We start from the raw sequence: 22,647 nt of genomic DNA, 5'->3' as shown, positions 1-22,647 counted from the left end.
TTCTATTTTCTTAGTAGTTGTCATTTCATTCACATGCCCATTTGATTTGGCATCAATATGCGCACACGAAGAACAAGAAGTAGCAGAAGAAGAACTCAAAAGTGTCTGGACAGGCGAAGAAAGCAATGCATATGATTAATTGCCGGGTAACTTCTTGGTGTGACAGCAACAACAAACGAGCATTCTTCATGCGACACCGCCCCCCCCCCCCCCCCCCCTCCCTTACTCGTACTATTTGTATTACCAAAAATAACATCAAAGCAAACAAAGGCCGCTGAAAATATGAAGTGCAAACTGCGACGATGTACCAGGGAGGATGCAACAGCAGCAGCAACAACAACAACAACAACAACAACAAAAGCCAACATCCAACAAGAAGAAGAAGAGGCAGACGAACAGCAAGTCAGATGGAAATCTTGGCGACAGTTGAAAAGTTGAACAAATGTTGTTTTTGTTGTTGTTGTTTTTGCTGGGGCATCGCTGGGGTATCGCAGATCGGGCAACGTATGTTGATATATATGAGGGGAGGGGCTATTGGTGCGGCAAGGTGGGAAGGAGGGCGGGGAAGGGGGGCAACTTGTTTCAGTTTTTGGCTCTGACTGTCGCCTGTCGCCGCTGACAGCCGACGAGACGTTTCGCTTCCTACTTGGCTGCCAAATTCCGATGGCCCGATAGCTTGATGGCAGCATGCAAATTGCGTTTGGAGACGGAAGGGCAGGGGCCACAGGCCGGGTTGACAAGGGCCCGCTGGGGCCGAAGCTGACGCACAAATCGAGTTGTCGTAAAATTAGCACTTAATGCTTTAATTAATTACGTCGACGTGCGTTGGGCACACTACAACAGTTTTTTCATACCCTTTCACAAAATGTTTAAAGAGTATATTGGTTCGTATGAAAAGTGAAAAATGAATTTAAGCTAAATATCTGAAATGTGGAATATATATAGTTGTGTTTATTTGGCCAATAATACATACTGGCGGGCTTTTGTAAATCTCTCTTCAATAAGTGTTATCTCTTTGGGTATTTCTCGGTAAGTTTAAGCGGGTATTACTCAGTCGCTTAGACCCGATTGCAATATTCATACTTGTTGCTGTTGTTGCTGCTGCCTCGCCGTTTAATGCATTTCGCATTTATTTATGGCCATTGCATGCGCGTAACTCAACTCCGCCGACTGTAACTCCGCCTTCTCCTTCTCCTGCTGCTGCTGCTGCTGCCGTTGCAGTCCGCTGCAGCCGCTTCGCTCCTCTAGCAGATTGTCTCATGTTTGGCAACGTCAAGTGTCAGGCCATTTCGGCAGCAAGCGAAAAGAAATTCATTGGCATTCCACTCGGACACGTTTCACACTTTCACAGGAGGCAGACAGAGAGATACGTGCGACCCGTTGTTGCACGCTTTGCTCTCCAAACGGTTTTATGAATGAGTCTCGGTCTTTGGAGCTTCGCTACCTGAGCGTGACAACAGTTGTTGCCTTATGTATCTCGGACGTTCTATTTAGAGTTTGCAAAGTATCTTTTCATCTGGCCAGCCCTTTACGACTCTGTCTAGCTGCAAGTATCTGGGCTACAAGTATCTTATCAGCGGACTTTGTCTCAGTTCAGCCTTTCTCAAGCAAGTGATGGCCATAACAACAAACGCGCTTGAAGAATTACGTTTATTGCCCGAACATCCTTATGTAGCTTACAGTTATTTTGTCTTATTGATTTATGTGCGCACACAAAGTTTTTGAAAGTGGAAAACAATCAGCTTGCAGTGATCCTTATTGGCTGAGAGGCACTTCTGAGATGCACCTACAGTAACAAATGCAGCTGTAGTTGCAGAAAGGTAAGGTTAAGGCTAGTAAGGGTAACAGATACAGTTATAGATACATATAGGTAGACATAAAGAGATATATAGAAAAAGAGATACAAATACAAATACTAGGGAATACCTTGTACCTAATCAGAAATTATAAATGGAATAAGACCACATCGACTTAGATGTAAATGCTGATCATAGATATTATTGAAGTATATTTAATTTCCTGATATTCCAGTTAATTATGACCTCAGCCATCTTTTACTACGTATTTACGTGACTTCTTTGCAGCTATAAAACACGTTAAGGCAGCTTAAGCCCCCGGCTGTTGGTGGCCTCAGTTACAGTGTTCCCAGTTGCACATTTTCAACTAATTTATTGGCCTTTAATTGCTGCTGGCTTTCCGCGGAGCGATAAGCTAAATATTGGCGGTTTCCAATGTGCAGCTAACTCTGCCTTACGGTCCGGCGAGCGTGAAATTGGCATTAAATGCAGACAAAGTATTAGTTTATATATAGAGAGAAGTTTGAGTTTGTGCTGCGACCAAAGAGATTATATTAATTAATTTAATATCGATTGCATTATTAGCTGCCCATTGTCAAGGCGCCAGTCGAGTGCTCCTAAGAGGATAGGCCGTTGCCCGGGCAACAGTCGCAGTTATCGATGGATGCAGCTCCACAAAAGGCGGAGCTACGGGAAATGCTAAAGAGGAAGTGTAGAATTTTTTCAACATGTTGCTTTCTTGTCAAATTTAAATTGTTTTAATCAAATATTTTGAATTGCATTGTTCTCTATCAAAACTGTTTATGCTAAGTATCTGACAGATAATAGGAAAAACGGAAATAGGAAATAGGAAAACGGGATAATATAATATAGTATATATATTCTTGAACAGTCGAGTTGTTGCTTGAATAGTCTGCTAAAGCTTATAATGCAAGTGCGGATACACTCACATCTTCTTAGTTAAGCCAAACCAAAATCCAATCGAAATTCAATTAACACGGGTTTCCAAACAAAAACAGTTCTTTATGTCCAAAATTGGCCAGCTCGGAATGTGTTTTTTTTTCGTTGTCGTTGTTTTTTTTTGAGTTGTGGCGCGAAATGCAGTTTACTTGTTGGACATGGAAAGCTTTGCGGCCACAGCGAAAGCAAATCAGACAGCGACAGCAGCAGCAACCAGAAGAGGAGTGACAACAACAATATGCTAAAGCCCGAAATGAATTGGTAATTTATTATGCGCCGTCATGGCGTGGGCTAATTAATGGCCAACGGATCGGATCTGGCCATGTCAGCGCTTATCGGACGCGTTCGTTCATCGACAGCATTTGCCAAATTAATGCAAATCATGCGACCAGCAGAAGATGCTGCTTACCGCTGGCTGCTGCTCATGACGATGGCAATGATGATGACATGAAGGATAATGATGATGATGTCGACGATGATGATGATGATGATGATGCGGCTCGGCATATCAATGCGCGCCTAATGAGTCAAGTGGAAAAGGATTTTGTGGGTGCGTTTGTCTGGATGTCGGGCTAATCCAGGCCCAGATAAATTGTATAAATTGTATACCAAAGTGAATCACAGACCAAATACGCAGACAGACGCCACAGCAACAACAGCAACAACAACAATAACAAAAACATTGTTAATGTCATCTTAGGCCCAAGACAAGGCGATAAGACGAACAAGCGGCTCGAGCGAGGGATGAGTTCACATTTCGAGCTATTGCCATATGCTTTGCGGCCTCTAACAATTATTCATGCATTCATTTATTCATTCATTCAATCATACACTCATTCGATTCAAGGCGTGGCACATTCAAGGTGTTGCTATTGTTGCGGCTATGCCTGCGGCTGCTATTTCTGCTGCTGCTGCTGTTGCGGCTGATGCGCATTATTTGTATAATTAATCATGCGACAATCGCCAAGCGATAGCAGCGTCAGATACAAATGTATCTATGAGTGGGGCAGCGCCAGACGCGGCCTTTGACTTCTGCTTGACTGATAGTTGAGTTGAGTTAGCTTAGACTAAGTTGCGAGTTGGTTAGTTAGTTGGAATTCAAAGAAGTGAGGCCATTAAATTAAGATAGCTTGTTGTTATATCATTATTGTATCTATAGCTATATTCAAGGTGCACTCAACTATTGAGGCAGCTAAGCATAGTATACTCTAGTTCCTATCGCATAAAGCTATATCTGTCCAAATATTATTTGGCGCCTCTCACTTTTGCCTGCTGTCACACGAAAAATTTCCCAAGAAAAATGGAACTTGATGTCAAGTCAATTGATCGCAGCAGCATTGACAGACTTATTGGGCATATCTGTAAGAGCCGCAACAACAAAAACAATGCGCCACACTATATGCAAATGAGAGCACGCCACACACACACACACACACACACACACACACATTGAAAGAAACACCACGCTCTACCAAAATTTAATTAATGCGCCGGCAATTAAACATGCATCATTTACAGTCGCAGCAGCAGCAGTAGCAGGGGCAGTCGCAGTCGCGTCGCCATCAGCGGAGGCGGCAACATCGACACATGCGGCATCCACAGATCTGTCAACACTTTCGGGGGTAACATCATGTGGAACCCAAAAGCGCAGACCCGCGACATGCGCGCGGCAGCTTCTTGACAATGTCCAATGCCATCATTTGTCAGTATTAAGTTTAATTAGCAAAACTTCGAATGCCCAACTTTATACATATATATATATATCTATATATATATATACTTTATACAATTTGTTCTTACTTCAATAAGCCACAATTTGTTTTATTACATTTGGTGTAGAGAGCGCCCAGTTTCCGTATTATTCTCATCATTGTGGGCGGCCACAAAAGATCGTTTATTTTCATTTCGATACGCAGACGGATATTTTGTAAATTACACAGATTTATGTGGATGCAATGGGAAGTACTTGATATAATGCTTAGCAGAGTGAAAGACTTTAAAATAAACACAAGACTAAACATATATCTTAAAATCTTTGTGCTCTCCATATGTATATATATCGCAGCTTGCACTAAAAAACCACTCTAGGAACATAAAAAATATTAAATGATCGATTGCTCAACGCAAAATGCAGCATAACGAAACGTATAGCGCATACGCCCCATTAACCCTTTCAAAAAAATGCATAAATTTCATTTTTCATGCTCATGTTGTTTTATGTGTCAGAGACACCATTTTTAAACAGCAACAGAACAGAACAAACAACAGTGCTCAAGTCTGGAGTATACGACTACCGTATACCCTGCAAACTCGCAAACTTAACAGGTGCTACAACTTGTTTTGTTGCTTTTCTTAATTATTATTCCATTTATTTTTACTTTTTATAAGTCTTTTTCTCTAGCCTTTAGCATTTCTAGCCTCTGCGACAAGCACATTTATACCCCTTTTAAACCTCTCTGTTTTTACAGGGTATAAATGTCTAGTTGATAAAAAAGCAGCATTTGCAATTCACACTCAAATGCATTTTTAATTGCTGTTTTTATATTTTGCCAAATTATCACATCATTTTTTTCTTTGGCTTACCCCCCCAAACGTGAGGCACTTCAAAGGCCTCGCGTGCTCTCTCTCCACTCTGCTAATGTGTTGATTTTGGACCGATCGCAGTCGCATAAATCATAAAAATCCTAATGCAAGTTGCAAGCAATAACATTTGAGGGGAGTGTGTGTGTGAGGAGAGCGGGGGATGTCGCTGTCTGTGCGAACGGCGGCACTTGAAGCCATTTTACCATAGACAAATACAAAATTCATATTTGAAATCGGAAAAGAAAATATTTTTACTCGACAACGTTGCCACCCACTTGGCAACTGAATTAATTTGCGGCTTCTTCAGCGATTCGCCCTCTCCTTCACACTTGATCTGTTTCTCTATTTCTCTCTCAAAGTCTCATCAAATTTTCTATTTTTTTTTTTTTTTTTTTGGTTTTTATGTTTGCGTGTCGAGCAGACGCAAAATAAATAAACTTTAAGTACTTTTCGAAATTGCTGTTGGCTGTTGTGTAATCTTAAGTAGTGCGCCGTGCACTCACTCAGCACACACACACACACACACACACACACACACACACATACAAACACTCACACACACGCACTCATTCACAGACAACTCGGCATGTTGACATATTAATGCAATTAGTTTAGGGCGCACTTCGTGCTAATTTTATAGTTCTGCTCTTTGCCGTATTTACATTATTCATATTTGTAACCCGCCCATTCTATCGCACCGCCCCCTCGACCAACCGTCAATACATCTGGGGAGCACGCACTGCAAAGAGAGAGGGTCGAGAGAGGGGGTGGGGGCGGGAGATACAGCGTCTGCAGCTGCAGCTGTTTTGTACTTTCAAATTTATGAGCCACGCTCCAAATTGATGCCTGGAATTGACAGTGTTAATTTAGGCAAACATTTCGTAAGAACTGAAAAGTTTAAGAAGTTTTTAAAATATAAACTCCTTGATGACATCAAATCTAAGGGGCCTTAAATGTAAAGAAGATCTTTCCCAAAGCAACTTTGCTTAAGTTATTGATATGAGATAAAAATGAGATCTGCAGGAAGTTGGTAACATAGTTCAATTGAAATAAAGGTGAGTAAGTTCATAAAACCAAAACATACCCATTGCCAATAATTGTAGCAAAAATGGTATGATCCCTTGTTTTAATGTATGTTACAATTCGCAGGAATTGTATTCTGGGTCAGCATCGAAAACCAAGTCGATTGCGCCATATCCGCTCGTTCGTCCATCCGTCCGTGTTGATCTCAGAACCTATAGAGCTAGAGTCTTGAAGCCCTTCCTGCCACTACTCCATAGCAATAAATCAAGGCATAATTTCAATGAAAATATATAAATAGAGTACACTAAGATCTTACTGCAGAAAGTTTGGTTGAGAAAACGTGTGGTTAATATGACAAGCCATGTGATTTAGACATCTGCATTTGCGCAAATGTCAGGGGCTACTATTATTTGGAATCAGAAGATTCAGGGTATCCCCCCTACTCGGGCACTCTCTACTAGTGCATTCATACTTGTTATCTATCCGCTTGCTCAGTCAATAATTCGTATGATCCACTCAAAACCTAGTTCTCTAGTTCATCCAACTATTTCACCCCCGTAAAAACTTTATTGCTATCTTTTCGACTACCTGTGACCAAATGCATAAAAAGTAGCACTGAGAAAAATGTCGCATTTTTCATTGTTTAGCCAAACACAATTTACACAACTCTCGCTGCAATTATCCTGCGCAGTTTGTTATTTTTTGATTATGAACCCCCTTTTCGGCAGCCTGCACCTTGACAGCCGCCGTGCCAAACCAAATTACATGGCTACAACAAAGGCCGAACCAAGTTTAGCTGTAATTTATGGGAGCAGCAAAAAACAATACAGAAAAAAATACGAACTACAAAACGGGACGCGTTGCCAGCCCATTTCCGTTGCGCAGAAGGCTAATCAACATTTTCTAACCCCTCGGATAAGCAGGCATAAAAAACACGAGAGAGAGAGAGAGTGAGAGGGAGAGAGAGAGAAGTACAAACCACCCGGCGCGAGACTCTCAATAAAACTCATGCCATCCCATTTGATCGGAACTCATAATGGTATTCATCTCGTGCTGAGCTACTCAGCATCCCGGGTTGTAATCCCAGCTGTAAATATGCCGCTGATCCCGCGCCGATCTTAAATCATGTTTCTATTTATGTTGTCGCAACAGATTTGCGTGGATGCAACTGTGGCTCGGCTTGGCGAGAGGTGTGGCTAAGCTGGCTTAGGAGCAACACGAGTCGCTTTCTTTTAAGCCCCGCTCCCCACCCTTAGACTTGGGCGCGGACTTGCCCTTGGCCATTTCCGGTTCTCAAGGGTTGCACGCGCACGAGCGCTTGCCACTTTTTCTTTTTTTATAGAGCTACCCCTACCACAAACGCAGTGCCTGGTCCATCGATCATCTATTTTAATTAGCAACAGCGTGTCGATGGCATTCACAAACTATCAATTTCACTTGAACACCCTTCGCCGGCTATTTACATAAACCCAAATGACATGTGACGAATCTCGAGTACACAGTTCCCAGTTTCAGTTACAGGACACATTTCGCTCCTCTCGATATATATCGAGACCATTTTGCCCAGTGGGCGTGGCCCTATACACTTGGCGACAGTGAAAGACACTTAGCCACGGTTTGTTCCACAGGCTGCAAAGCGAACGACAGCTGTGAACTGCATTTGATAAATGGGAACCCAATGAAAGATAAACCAGAGAGCATCGAGACACACTCTCAATCTCGCAATCACGCACAAAAGACACGGGCTGCACAGGAAGCGTCTGTTGCTGTTAACAACTCTTCAAAATTGTATACTCTTGCTGGAGAGTATGTCGATTTACTGATAGCGCTTGCTTATGGAATTCAAATTTCAAATTATAAATTTTTTAAATGAAATAACTTTGCTGTAGTTTTTATTTCCGACATGCAACAAATTCAAATTTTATAAATTATAGATAGTATATATTTTTTTTTTAAATATATCTTCTTAAATTAAGCAAAGAAAAGGCTAGGGTATTTAATCTCGAATGTGTATAGGAACTGCAGGCATGTTTCCAGGTAACCTCTGCTGATGATTCATCGTTGAGCACTTCTCATCTTTGTTTACACTTAGTTTTGTTGTACAAAAAGGTGCTCCAAGGATTAGCCTTTCAGTATCTTCATGTTCTGTGCGATGATTTTCAAGTTTTGATGAGTGCATACCCTGATTCTTTGGAGATGTGGGTCTTATAAGTAATTATTGATCGTATTGTTAACTGAACTCAATGCATTTTGAATGGGTTTTCAATTAATTTATATTATATTTCATGTGGCTTTCATTTTGTGTGCGTGTGTGTGTGTGTGTGTGTGTTTTGTGTGTGGGTAACTAAATGTTGTTTTGTTTAGCTGCGTCTGCAGACTTATTTCTCCCATCTACGCATTCCCCTCCCATCTATATTTTGTCTCCTGCTGTTCCTCTCCTGTTGCTGCTGTTATTGCATTTTGTAAAGTAAACATGCCAAGTGCTGCTGTCGCCCATTGCCACCCACAAATTACACACACACACATACGTACATCCAAAGAGAAGCACACACTCACACACAGTTGCACATTATGCAAATATTTACTTTGCGTTGATGAGGCTGATGAACAGGATGAACTGTTGCCGATGCCGTTTGAGGCTGTCCATTGATGAAGCCACTCGGCACAAAGGGGGTAAAACGCAAAAAGTGCTGCACAAATAATGTCATACGGCTGCCTCATTTGCTTGGCCAACTACCCGCACCCCCTGACACCCATCCAGCCACCCAATCATCCAAGCTGCAGCCGCCCGCCCTGTGGCACAACCCCTTGGCAACCTGCTGACTGCGTTTTTTATACCCTCTACGCATACAAAGCGCTTGAAAAGAGTATCTTGAATAGGGTCAGCAAAGTCTCTGACTTATTATGTATGTGCTTATATATTCTTGAACAGGATTGATTCAGATATATACACACAAAGATTACCATAGAAATCAATCAATCATTCAATCTTGAGTTCATCCTCAGTCAATCAATTGCAATCATGCAATAAATCAATCAATACCATTTTTTTTATTCAAAAACGTTATTTGTAGATTTCATAATTTTCAAAAGTTTATTTAATAAAACACAGCTGCAGATAGTTTAGTGTCGCACAGGGTATCTCACCGTCGTGTACTCACACTTGTTTAATTGTAACTTGTTTTATTTTTTCTGTTACTGCTGCTCTGATGCTTCGCAGTTTCTCAAACTGCTGTTAGCATAAATTTCAAAATTAAAATCGCAACGGCGACATATGCGCGCGGGCCAAACCAAAGATGGGATGGGGGCAGGGTCTGTGCCAAGGGGTTGTTAGCAATGTTTGGTAAGGGGGATGGGTGGGGGTGGGGTCGCTTGGTTGCGCTCTCAAAAAGTAATTATTTCAAGCAAAGACGGCGCCAGGGGTTTGTGTCTTTGTCCAGATACGAGACTCATTCGCTTTTGTTGCAGCTGTCACTTCACTTTGACATTTCGCTGGCATTAACTCACGATGCATCTCTCACCTTCCCTCTCTCTCTCTCTCAATCTGTCGCTCTCACTCTCTTTGGCTCAGCAACAATTCTTGTTTACATGCGCAATAATTATAAAATTTACGTTTGTTGTAATTGTTAAATAAATCAATGTCACAGCGTTTTTCCCAAACTGCATTGTTCGGCTTTTTCTCCGGCTCAAAACCGCCCTCGACACTTCTCTTAGTCCCGCTCTCCCTCTCTCACCTTTTCAACTCTCCCGCTCCTGAGGGGTTGAGTGCTGTGCAACTTTTTTGTTTCGATTTAATTGCTTGTTAAAGGCGAATTGTGCACGTTGAGTTAATGATCCAGGAATGTGCTGACTTGCAATGGCCTGTAAACTGCCAAAACGGGGGGTTAAAGTTGGCCGGTTCGGACTGACGAGGGGCGAAGGGCATCTCAAGTGTAATCCAGCAGCTGGCAGTTGCTTGAAATTTGATTTTTGCTGCAATTTTCAGCTGCAAATGAAACTTTACATTGAAATGCAGCAGTTAAAATCGATGCTCAGTCCGTTTCTGCTCAATGAAAGCCGGTTGAATATATTGTCTGGACAATCTTGGCATCACGTTGTAAGCTTTAGGCAACACTTTTCATGCAAGTGCAGAAAATCATTGTGTAATTTGGGCTTTTCACTCATTTAAATGCACTTTACAGACGGGCAACAGGCATACGACTATGCACTTGGCAGTCAAGTCCTTATAAAAGCCTCGTGAGTTCAACCGTATTTTGAGGCAAACAGCTTCAAACTTTTATTTAAAGCTTGATATATTAACAATCATATTAAAGCTCTTCGCGAGCTTCCCTGCTTAATCTTCATTAGGCATTAAATACACTTAAAGCTCAAGCACTTTTTACTGACAAGCATTTTAAGAGCTCATTTGAAGAGCATCGCAATTTCGGCTCGTCCGTCCAAGATGTGCTGCCTCATTTGTTGCATAGGCAAAAATCCAGTCACACACAATCAATTTGATGTCAAATTTTTTGGAGCACAACAATAGAAATGCAGCTTCATTAAATATGAAATTCAAACTAAAAGCAATTGCAGATTGCACTCAAAGAGCTGAGGAATGGAACTGGAAACGGGGAGCTGAGAACTCAGACTAGGACAATATTCATGCTGTGTGCGACTTACGAGTATGGCATGTCTCTGGGCCCGTTTACCAACTTTTTGCCCTGCACTCCGCCCTCTGTCCTGCTTATGCATCCAGAGACATTTTACAATTTTTGCAATTGCTGGGCGAACACACAAAAAGCGGACAGCAGCCAAAGCGGCGGCTTACACACACTGATGCAGCTGCAGATGCAGATAGAAATACAGACACTTGAAGTATTAAATAATTTGGTGCCATTGTGTTGACACCACGACTGAGAAAAGCAACTGCAACTGGTACTATATATGTCCGTGTGTGTGTGTTTGTTCATGATTTCAAATTATTTCTTCATTTTGTGCTAAAATATGCAAAAAACAACAAGAAACTGGCACAAGACAAGCCAACGTTGGCGTCATTGTAATAGGTTCTAATGCAGAGTATTCAAATTTCATAAAATCCCATATGAGACTCAAAAAAAAAAGAGTGTCAAGAAAACTGCATCAAAAAATGCTTAAAATTTAATTTTTATTAACATTTATTAGATATAATATTTTATCTATATTTTAGAGACATGAGATTATTAAGCTTATCCAAGCGATATTAAATTTCCATATTTAATATTTAAAGCATTAGCTTAACTCAAAAAACACAAAAAAGTCCAACATATTTAAAACAATGCATCTTTAATGAAATATATATTTAATATTATAAAATGCACATTGATTTGCCACAACTAGCATGATTTTGTTCTCTGGCACTTGCTCTCTATAGAGTGTAAACATTTTCATTTCTGCTTTGTGTTACATTCGTAAACGTTGAACGGGCAGCGCTGTTTTGTATGGACATAAACTCATTGATTGGCTTTAAGAAATAGTTTATTTATCAGTTCATTTTATTTATTTGTGTGAAAGCGATTTTCCATTAATTTAAAACCCAAAAAGGATTTTACCCAATATAAAATTATATTTTATATAATATGCATATATTCTTTAATTAAAAGAAACTGTAATTTAAATAATATATGCCCTGTTTGTTATTAATTGGGTGCTTACCTAAAACGCTTTGCAGTGTTAGGGCATCGATTGGTCGATATGCTTTGCTATCACAGTAGTTAATATTTACTTTCTACTTATGTTATTGTTGGCACTGTCGTTGTCTGCATTATTTGCCGTTTGATTCCTACCATTTTTCATCCATGTCTGCATGTTTGCATGCTCTGACAAAGGACAACAATAATGATGATGCTGATGATGATGAAGATGAGGCTGATGAGGATGTAGCTGATGCTGCTGGTGTTGGCTGCCAGACTTTGTTGGTGACTTGGTTTTTGTGCCATGCACTGGCAGAGTATTTGTATGCATTTCCCATTTGGCTCTTGTCATTGAGAATAAACAACGTAATTGCAAGTTTGTGTGGGCGACACAAAACGCTGGCGACAAATAATCCAAATATACAAATACATGTCTCTACATGCTTAAGCGAGCTCTCATATTTGAGACTGTGGACTGGACTATAACTAGCCGCAGCTGGAGCTGGAGCTGAAGCTGGAGCTGGCATATCGTTAATGTCAGCGGCTTTATGATGCAACGACCTTTGACTGGACAACGTCTTCAAAGAACGTACCCGGAAAGGCCAGACTCAAGCGACATGCAACAGCTACATGCAACATGCCATAAAATTTATGGCACACGTGTATATGCGGCACGCGGCTCATTTCCCCTATACCTATACCCAGCCCCATACCCATTGCCATTCCGATTCCCATTTCCCATTCCCGGAACACATGTGGGCTGAATCTGTAGGAGGGGCGAGCGCTCTATGACATGCACCAAGTTCCAAGTTTTTTTCTTTCTATGTTTACTTCATAATTTTTGAAAACCCAAAACCTTTTACTTGATGCCGCAGTTTTACGAGCTAATCGCACCGATTGTTGTCGTTGTGCCCGTTTTGTTTTTATACCCTGTACCTATTAAAACCGTCAAAAGGGGGTATTTTGAGAGTGTACAGATATATCAAGAATATATATATTTATAGACAGTAGGTCTTACAATTAGAGAATGCTATAGAATCTTTGATATAGATTGTAGATTATTGGCTGATGAACTTTTAAATGGGGGGAAGGGGACTTGAGATAAAAGACAGAAGCATTATACTATCTCTAGAATAAAGTGTCTTATATATTTAATATATATTGAATACACTGTGATGTTTCTAGATTAAATAAACTAGTTTATATTGTTATAGCTATTGATTATCAACACTCTTATCTATTTATGAAAATAGTTCAGTTAATGCACCTATCGTATGACTCAATGATCTTAGAGATTACTGAGATTCAAAGTATGAAACTTGTATGAAATGTGTATTTTGTTTCCAACCATAAACATATCTTTTAAAAACTTAAAACAGAGCATCTTGTCGTCTACCTTTCTGTTGCTTAGTTTTCGCACATTCTTCTGCCAGCATTGACTGTCAGTTGCCGAAGCGCCTCACAAATTTTGTTGGGCAATTAAAATGCAGTTTTGCTGGGAGACATTTATGCGCCGCAGCCGTCGACTTGTTGAGTGATTTGTACATTTTTGAGTCAGTGTCTGTGTGTGTGTGTGTGTGTTTGTGGGCGTGGCCAAGCGGCAACTATGTAGCTCAGCAATCAAGTTGTCAAATGTCTTCATTTGTAGCAACTCACACACACAACCACACACACACACACATACTCAAAAGTCAAATTTGAAATACAAATTCAATTTCAATTGTTTGGCAAATTTCATTTGCCTCGCTGAGCAGGGGGAGGGTGTGCAGCAGTCGGTGGAGTGAGAGTAGGAGCAGCTACGGTAGCATTAGGAGCAGCTGCTGGTCACAACCATGACAAACAGCCGGCTAATGTGACCATTCCATTCCTTAGTACTCAGTACTTTCAACTCCAGCCCGAACCCTCGATATCACGCGCGCACTTTTAGTTTTTCGCAGTTTTCCATTAGCAATTGTGAAGTTTCTGTTGTTGTTGTTGCTGTTATTTTTGTTTTTCGCACTTGAACGCATGCCATCAGAAATGCCACAAACCCAAAAAAAAAAAGGAAAATCTATTTCGATTGCGTGTCGGTTGCCCCTATTTCACATGGGTCAGCGCCGCGGTCCAGGGGATAACACAAAATAATGACGCACAAATCCGGCAATGGCAAAACGCAATCAATGCACGCTGATTGCCCGGGCCAAGGGCTCTGTGCGGGGTGGTAGCCAAATTGTGGTTATAAGTGTGCAACTACTTTAGACGAGCATTGCTGCCGATGCGGAAGGTTAAAACAAATTATTAACTGAAAATCGAAGACATCTCTAAGTTAAATTTTGAAATGCAACAGCTGTTTATGCATAACAACTTTTTAAGTATTTTGTTTAATTGTAATGTTCGAACCGTATTAAAGAATTTAATTTTTGCCGAAGCTGTATTCATCAACTGAGAAGCCATCTTAAGCTACTTGTCAACTACAATCGAGGAATCCTTAGAATCTACAATTCCGGCAAAACTTAGAGCTGCCCAGGGAAGCTTTAACTCGTTATGTGGAATATTAAAATCACGAGCAAAGATAAAAAACTATGTTTTCTTAGAGAATTGCATTGTAAAACCTTAAGCCTCTGCAGATAGATAGAACTTCTAGGTCTTCTTTAGGTTGGGCCACTCAAACAATGGGCTTCAAACTACACGGATGTATTCTTTTATTCATAGATATATTATCTATGTGTATAATGCTTGTAAATATATGTAACATACAGAAAGAAGCACTTCCTACCCTATAAATAATAAATATTCCTGATCAGCATTAGTAGCCGAGTCGATCTGGACATTGTCCATAAACAAAATGACATTATATTTTATATTTACATATTTCACAAGGCACATATGCAAACTGCCACGTACGAGCTTAAAAATTTAACATTCATAGCATAAATTCATAATCCAATAGAGTTTTTTTTTTTTTTGTTCTTTTCTACATTTTTTTGGCTCTCCTTTGACTATTTGCAACTGCAGCGAGCTAATTTGGAGTTTTAATTCCGTTTATTGCCGCATTGAAAGCGCAAAGAAGCTGCCAAAAGAATGAAAAAAAAAAAAAAAACGAATGCCAGGAATATGATATGGTCTGTTATAGTCTGGTCGGGTCTGCTCTGCTCTGCTCTGGTCTGGTCTGCTCTGGCTGTAGAAATATGAGTGGCAGCCGCAGACAAGACGTAGGATTTGGGCATATTTCTGGCAACGTTTGGTGGCTTGCCAACTGCTTGCCAAATGCCGCAGCTGCTTTGAAGCGCCGCCAGCGACGGGGGCAGGGGTTGCAGCTTGGCTGACGCCTTCCGCCCGCTGGGCAAGGCGAGAAGAGCTGCAGAGGGAGGAGGCAGCAGGGCGCGTACTAGAAGCACTCGATGCGACAATTGTTGAAATTTAAGAGGACGCAACGCATGTTGCAAAATGTCGCAATTTGCTGGCGTTCGCACACGATGGCCGCGTGTGGCACGTGATGTGAAAAATGATGCACACACACACACACGCACACACTCATTGAGTAGTTGTGCCGGTGATCGGATCACAACATAATCTGAGCCACGTTATCACTTTGGTAAACAGCGGCCGAAGCGGCCAGCTCGAATATCAATCAATTGCACAGACCCTTCACCCGACTATGGCCCGTTCGCCCTCTTTCTCATCATTCTCTCCCTTTGTCTCTCTCTCTCTCTAATCTCAAAGATACTCAACACATTTTGCAAATTACACGCTGTACTTGGTGGGAACAACTGTGTGGCAGGGTTGAAAAATTGAAAAGCAGCGTCAAATCGAAAATAAAAGCAATTTCGAAAATTGATTTCTTTAAACTCGTGAAGGTTATCAGCGGCATGACGCGCTCTGGCCCGATAGGCCAGGCTCTTCAATACTGACACATCCCAAATCGAACGAAAACTAAATACACTGAGCTCATCTTGTCACACGAGACTTGAGAGCTGGCAACTTGTGGCATCGAGTTACAATTGAAGTGGCCCATTAAAAAAAGGGCCACACATAATATAAACAAATAAGGGAAATGCACTTTGTAACACATGCGATAAAATTGCAATTTTATTATGTACTTATATATATTTTTTTGTTGATCAAAATATGTTTATTGTTTGGTAATTAAAACGAAGGCCAAAGCGGAAATTATGATTGAGATTTATTGCAGTTTTGATAAATGTATGAAACTTCTTTTAAACTTTTTCTTGTAATGTATGAGTTATACAAAAAGTCATAGCAAGTCCGACTTTTTACATTTATATAACATTAGCATCATGCATTTTTATATATACCCTGTACGCATAGCTGAGCTTTAATCTTAGCGATAAATCAAATAAATATATTTTAATGCAATTATGAGTGCTCGACTGGGAGATACTGTGCATGCAGCTCTCTGTATCCTATAATTTTATATTCACCAAATATATATTCACATACCCAAATTTGTCCGAATTGTCTTCTTTACATAAAAAAGCCTCTCAACATTTTTTAATTGATAACAGTGTATCAAGAACTCTTCTTCTTAGTTGTCAGTGGATACAGGGTATAAGCACGTTAAACATGAAATGAAATGAAATGATTAAAATACTTTTATACCATTATGCGTTATTTATAGGGTATGCTGATTCCTGAACGGAAAAAGTTTATCTCTGGAAACTCAAAAGCATATATATTGAAATTTTTTATAGAACTATTATGAAAAAATGTTGATAACTCAGGCAAAAGCAAAGAGAACACATGCAACTAAGGTCTACAAAATTTGATTGAAATGTTTAAAAATCGATTCTAGAGTATTTTGAAATCGGACTAATGCTAATAAAGCAATTCTTATCAGCTTCAGTATAAAATAGGAAGAGTAAAAAACAAATACTAAGAACACAATATTTATAAAATAAATAAATAGACATGACGATGCCGGACAGTTCATTTTTATATGCTGTAAAGTCAACACTGCAACGCAAATAATAAATTCAAAATAAACAGATTGCCAACATAATTAAAAATATATACTTAAAATGCAAATTTGGAGTGTTACAGCGATTATTTTACTAACATGTTCAGTTATGCGTGCGGAGGAGTCAGCTGATGCGGTCAGTTCAGAGAATATGACCGAGCTCTTGCTTCAAGCCCAACAATATGAAGACGAGATTCAGCAGTACGAAGAAAACGCAGAAGTATTGGAAAAAGAAATTAGTGAAAATATAAAGCAGATGAATACAACTAATTACAAAGAAGAGCACGATATTATACGAAATCAGTTGAGGCAGCTCGAAGAACTAGAAAATATGTTCCAAATCTATAGAGCTGCGCTTTTGAGAATAGAGCCAACGTTATGTTTACCCGAACACAAACTAAGCGGATCCTATACGATCGATGGCTCGTTCGAAGCGAGCTGCGTTGGGGATAATATTGCCGGACCCGGCTGGACTGTTATACATAGACGTATTAATAATAATTTGATCTTTCAACAAAACTGGATCGCGTACGAGCGCGGATTTGGTGATAGCTCAAGCAACTTCTTCATTGGCCTGCAAAAGTTGTATCAATTGACAAGCCGTAAGCCCCATGAGTTGTATATACGCCTTGAAAACCAAATGGGCGAGACACGCTATGCGCTCTATAGTCATTTCAAGATTGCCAACTACAAAGAGAACTATAAATTAAAACAATTGGGTGATTATGCTGGCAATGCTGGTAATGCTTTCAGATCTGCTCTAAATCAGCCATTTATGACATATGATAACTTATGTTATTGGTATCCAGATAATACCAGAACAAATGCCAATGTTGGCTGGTGGATGAGTTGTAATTTTTCGGGTGCAGAGAGGTAAATAATTGCTAGAGCGCTTATTTGAATTTGTTTAAATACAACTTTTTCCTGCATGCAGCAATTTGAATGCACAGACAAGCCAATGGCGTACTTGGCCGGAGACTTTTAGATCTGTCGAAATGATGATACGTCCGCAATTGATGTGCCCCAATGCATTTGATAATGCAAACAATCATTGGAATTCCATTATATCCTGTTTCAAGAAAAATTTCTAAAGAAATAGGCATACTTACATATTAATCTTCATTCTCACCGTCGTATAACTCAGCAATAAATGCATATTTTATATATTTATATATTATAAAGCTCATATAAATAAAATGTAGATACGTTTTTATTGTGCTTTATCATCAATGACAGACGCTGGCATTCGGCTTCCCTGTTGATGCTCAGTAGCTGCATTGTCTACCCTTCTAGAGGGCATTATAATTTTGTCGTGCACTTCGATTCCATATAATGTACCTATTTGCGATCAATAGCAACCGGCGAGTCGATTAATCAGTTACGCAAACTTCTCTTTTTCTTCCATTTTGTTGGTCATAAGTATTTTCATAGAAAACTTGAATGTTGATACTCTGTACTACGTACTTCAGTTATCTCCCAATATATATGTACTGTAATATATAGCTCTACACTTGAAGTTATCACAGATAGAATCTGCTGTGCCAGATAGCCTCTGGAAACCCTAGTGAATCTGTGAACAGTTTCGCGCTGTTGCGCACAATACTTCATTTTCACAGAATCAGTTTTACTTACGTTCTTCTGTGTGCAACGTTTATACACGGCAAAAGAAAATATAATACCTATATACCTAAATATGTTGCAATTCCGATTTGTGGTTTGGCTGACCTTACTCAACTTCACTCTGGCTGATAAGGAGCTATGTGACTCAGAGATTGAAGCATGGAAATTCCAAATTGATAAATTGGAAGCTGATATAGAAGAGCATGAAGAGAAATTACAAATTTTAACATCCGAAATTAATAACCAATTTGCCAATTTAGCTGAAGGGCAACAAAACAATTCCGCAAAAATAGAGCATAAATTGCAACGCGAAGAAAAAAAAAACTATTTCAAGAGTTTTTTAAACTGTGACTCGCGGCAAATATTTCATAGCTACATTACATGGCTACCTTATTTGAGATTTAAGGGTACCTATGAGTGCAAGTTACACGACTGGACTATTTTCTCTGTATTCTACAACTCGGATTGGACAGTTATACAGACACGAACTTGGCAAAACTTAAATACGGGCTTACGGATTCCGGATAATGAGTATTTCATAGGGTTGGATAAGTTTTGTGCCATGATGGAGTCCCAGCCTCATGAACTGCTTATATATTTTCGATACTATCACAACCATATCGGTTATGCACATTATAATAACTTTTCAATTGGAAACGATCTGGAGAACAACAAGCTAATTTCATTGGGTCAACACTCGGGCAATCTCTTAACCTATCTGCCAAATTGTGTGGGAGAAAGGTTCATTGCCATTAATAAATACGGTATCCAAGCAATCTTTTCCGATTGCGTGGAATATGCGCTAAAAGGTTACTTATACAGTATCGAATATATTGTATATGAATCTTATACGTTCATGATCCGACCTATTAATAATAGCAGCAGTATATCCACGAATTTATAAATTTATCAATTTGTAGTTATTTAAAGAAAATATGTGTACAAGCAATTGATATTTGTAAGCGATAAAATTGTAAATTTTAAGGTTGCGAATTCTGTCATTGACGGAAAGATGATAGTTACATGATTTAGATATATATCAAGTTAAGATCGACCGTATAAGTTGCCTAGAAATACTCAGAAATGTCTCGTTTGGTGAATATTGTTGAAAAGCATAAAGTTTTACAAACTTGATCAGATAATGCCAAGAACTAGATTTAAAAAACTTACAGATTTTATAGAATAAATAACATATGTATAGTTAAGATATCCAAGAGAAGTATATGAAGTACATATACGTAAAAGCAAATCCATTAAGTAATCGAATTATGCTGTGGAATAAATTATATCATTTGCTTTGCATAACATGAGAATGCTTATCATCTGGTTGCCTATTGAATGGGGTCAAGTTCAGGGCGTCAAAGAATGGGAACGAGGCAGTACGAGAAACACAGTTGCCAAAAGGTCAGACGTCAGTTCCGCCCTTATCTCGAATACATCAACAGAAAACACAAACACAATAAGACAACGGGCGCATCTCAAATTTGGAGCGCGTCATAAACGCCAGACTCCCAGACCAAGCGACCCTCAGTAGGCTATAAAAAAAAAAAACCCCGAACCGAGCCCGGCGAATATGAGGAAAAAACATATATGAATGTGAGCGCATTTCTATGCAATTAGAGGCAAAGACCCCGATAGATAAAAAACCACCGAAATGATGCGCTCAAAGTGTAACAAATAGTAAATTTCATTTTGTTTTTTTCTTGTTTTTCATATTTTTTTCTGGCTTGTTTCGTTCATTTTTTATGTGCAGACAATAAAAGCCACACACGCCGCAGCCTGCCTGCGCCTGCCCACAGCGCTCAGTGGTTGGATACCATCATATCTAAAACTGGCGACACTTGACAATGGCGACGTGTGGTCCATGGCTTGGGACTTGGAATCTAAATTATGAAACACTTTCCGAAAGAAAGAAAGAAAAAGTCGTGCAATAAATAAAATGCTTCAAAAGTGCACTTAAGTTCGAAAGACATAGAAAAAAAAAAAAAAACAATGAGAGCAGCCACAAAACTTGAAACAATCCAAATTCAAAAACTCATAATATCTGGGTCAAGATGCAACTCAATAATTGAGAGTTCGTCACGCATATGGGAATTGTTCAAAGAATTATTGCAAAATAATTAAACAACACACAATCCGAGAGATTTGCTAGAGTTTTGCGGCAGCTGCCACTGAATTTGGGCTGGCAAATTGAGTTATCAGACGTTTTGGGTTTCAATGTCAGACGAAATCGATAAATCGCATAGATAGATATTAGTTCCAGGTGATTAGGCGTGTGTGGGTCCATCTCTCACGCTTCGCTGCATAATGTGGCCAAAATGTGTATGCACAAAAAGGTAAATGCCTGGCATATGGCTTTACCAACTAAATTCCGGACGCACTTACGCCTGACTGACTTTTTCACACGTAGGCAGACGGGCGGGCAAAAATCATAAGCCAAATTACTTGGGTCATGCGAGTTTGAGCCAAAAAAAAAAAGGAAAAAAAAAATAGCTGTCAATGGCCAAAAGTTTGTAGGCCAGGTTTTGCCAAAGGTCTTGCCAAGACGCGGGTGGAAAGGTGGACACACTACAATAATTTATAATTCAATAAGTTAAAGTTGAATGCGGTCCAAGCAGCATAAGCTTGTGCCTATAGAAAGGAGTTAAGTCTCTCATACACACACATGTGTGTGTGTGTGTGTGTGTGTGTGTGAGCCCCCTGTGCGCATGCCACACAATTCACCTGGAAGGCAACTCAGAAGCGAAGATTAATTGCGGCAGCGTCTTTTGTTGCCGCCACTTATCTTGCCCTTGCCACTCGCCTCGCTCCCTTGCTCTCTCTCTATCCCTTGTTGTCTCTATCTCTCTCTCTCTCTCTCTCTCTCTCTCTCTCTCTGGTTGTCTCTTCCGCGCGATAAGGAATTTTATTCGCTGCCCAGTCCCTAAATTGTCCCTAACCCGTTTCAACTCGCAGCGTGCACACGTAATTGCATTTTCTTTGGCATCTCATTTTAGCTACGGTCTGGCAACTCCGCAACTGGGCAACCGAGCAACTGGCGACTCAAGAGTCAAGAGTCGAGAGGCCTGTTGATGATGTGGATAACGCGCCTACGAGCATAGGTGTCGCCAAGGCGATTAGGCAGCAGCAGCAGCAGCAGCAACAACAATGAGTGCCCACCATGAATCAAAACCAAGTTTACTGTAGTTAAGAGCGGGGAGTGTGGTGTGCGGGGGAGAGGGTAGAGGGGCCACACTCTCACTAAAAGTGAGTGACTGACTCGATTCGTTAACGCCGCCAACTGTCGCATGATTTTGAATAATGTGGCGCTCATTTGAATTATTGTTGTGCCCACAACGACCCTCAGCGTGGCCAACACGCAGTTAGCCAAAATGGCTAAGATCCCCACTCCTCTGTCACGCCCCCCCCCCCCTCCGCTCCCCCTATCCCTACCAATCCAATCAACCTTTAACCAGAATTCTGGCTAAGGCAATTTGTCTGGCTGTCTCTCATGCAAGTGCCGAGGTATCTAACATTGCTCAGCCATTTGATTGTGATAAGAAGTGAACCAGATCAAAATGATATTAAAGACGGAAAAGGGAAAAGGTAAAGAGTTGAAGAGGTAGACAATGTCAAGGCAAATATTCAAAGAAATGTGGGTCGGCTACTTTTTTACAGTGTAATATGGTTTTTATAAATTTACATAAGTTCCTCTATATATTCTTCATCAGTATAATTAACTGAGCTGAAATAGCTATATCTCTGTCTGTTTATCTTTTTTTTTATAAGCCTGGCTTAAGTCAATAAATAAATGAAAGAATAAGCAAATTGATATATAAACAAATGTATAAATATATCCGTCTTTCCGTTCAATTACTTTTGTATATAAAATTTGTTTTCTAATTTTCCACATTGCCAATATCCATATGCCAATATCCTCTAACTACTTATATCATCCAATAGTACAAGAAAAAACTCGGAGCTGTTTCTTAATTTTCATTTTCTGAGTAGATAGCAAACCCCATTGAATGCCTTTTCACCTTTCGATTTTCTAGATCGAAATCCCGCACAACAGTTAGGC

At 40.0% G+C, this 22,647-nt stretch overlaps 1 protein-coding gene and 1 long non-coding RNA gene across 2 annotated transcripts in view; both read left to right on the top strand.

The window, feature by feature from the left end:
• Positions 1 to 22,647, top strand: part of LOC138911284 (uncharacterized) — a 223,617-nt gene that overhangs the window by 47,977 nt on the left and 152,993 nt on the right. The window lies entirely within an intron of this gene.
• On the top strand, positions 16,953 to 18,165 carry LOC26530600 (fibrinogen-like protein A). The gene is made up of 2 exons (XM_015173350.3): positions 16,953 to 17,840; positions 17,902 to 18,165. Exons 1-2 carry the CDS (start codon positions 17,029 to 17,031, stop codon positions 18,056 to 18,058), a joined length of 969 nt encoding a protein of 322 aa, XP_015028836.1. The 5' UTR covers positions 16,953 to 17,028; the 3' UTR covers positions 18,059 to 18,165.

Source organism: Drosophila virilis, chromosome 4 (assembly GCF_030788295.1).
Source record: "Drosophila virilis strain 15010-1051.87 chromosome 4, Dvir_AGI_RSII-ME, whole genome shotgun sequence".
Lineage (NCBI taxonomy): Eukaryota > Metazoa > Arthropoda > Insecta > Diptera > Drosophilidae > Drosophila > Drosophila virilis.
The sequence above is the reverse complement of the archived record's forward strand: the minus strand, read 5'-3'. Positions and strand labels throughout refer to the sequence as shown.

What these genes read in the sequence shown, in the direction of transcription:
- LOC26530600 (XM_015173350.3), top strand. Translation starts at nt 17,029, where the DNA reads ATGCAAATTTGGAGTGTTACAGCGATTATTTTACTAACATGTTCAGTT. An exon ending in AATTTTTCGGGTGCAGAGAG is followed by an intron (nt 17,841 to 17,901) that starts GTAAATAATTGC and finishes TCCTGCATGCAG; the next exon opens with CAATTTGAATGCACAGACAA.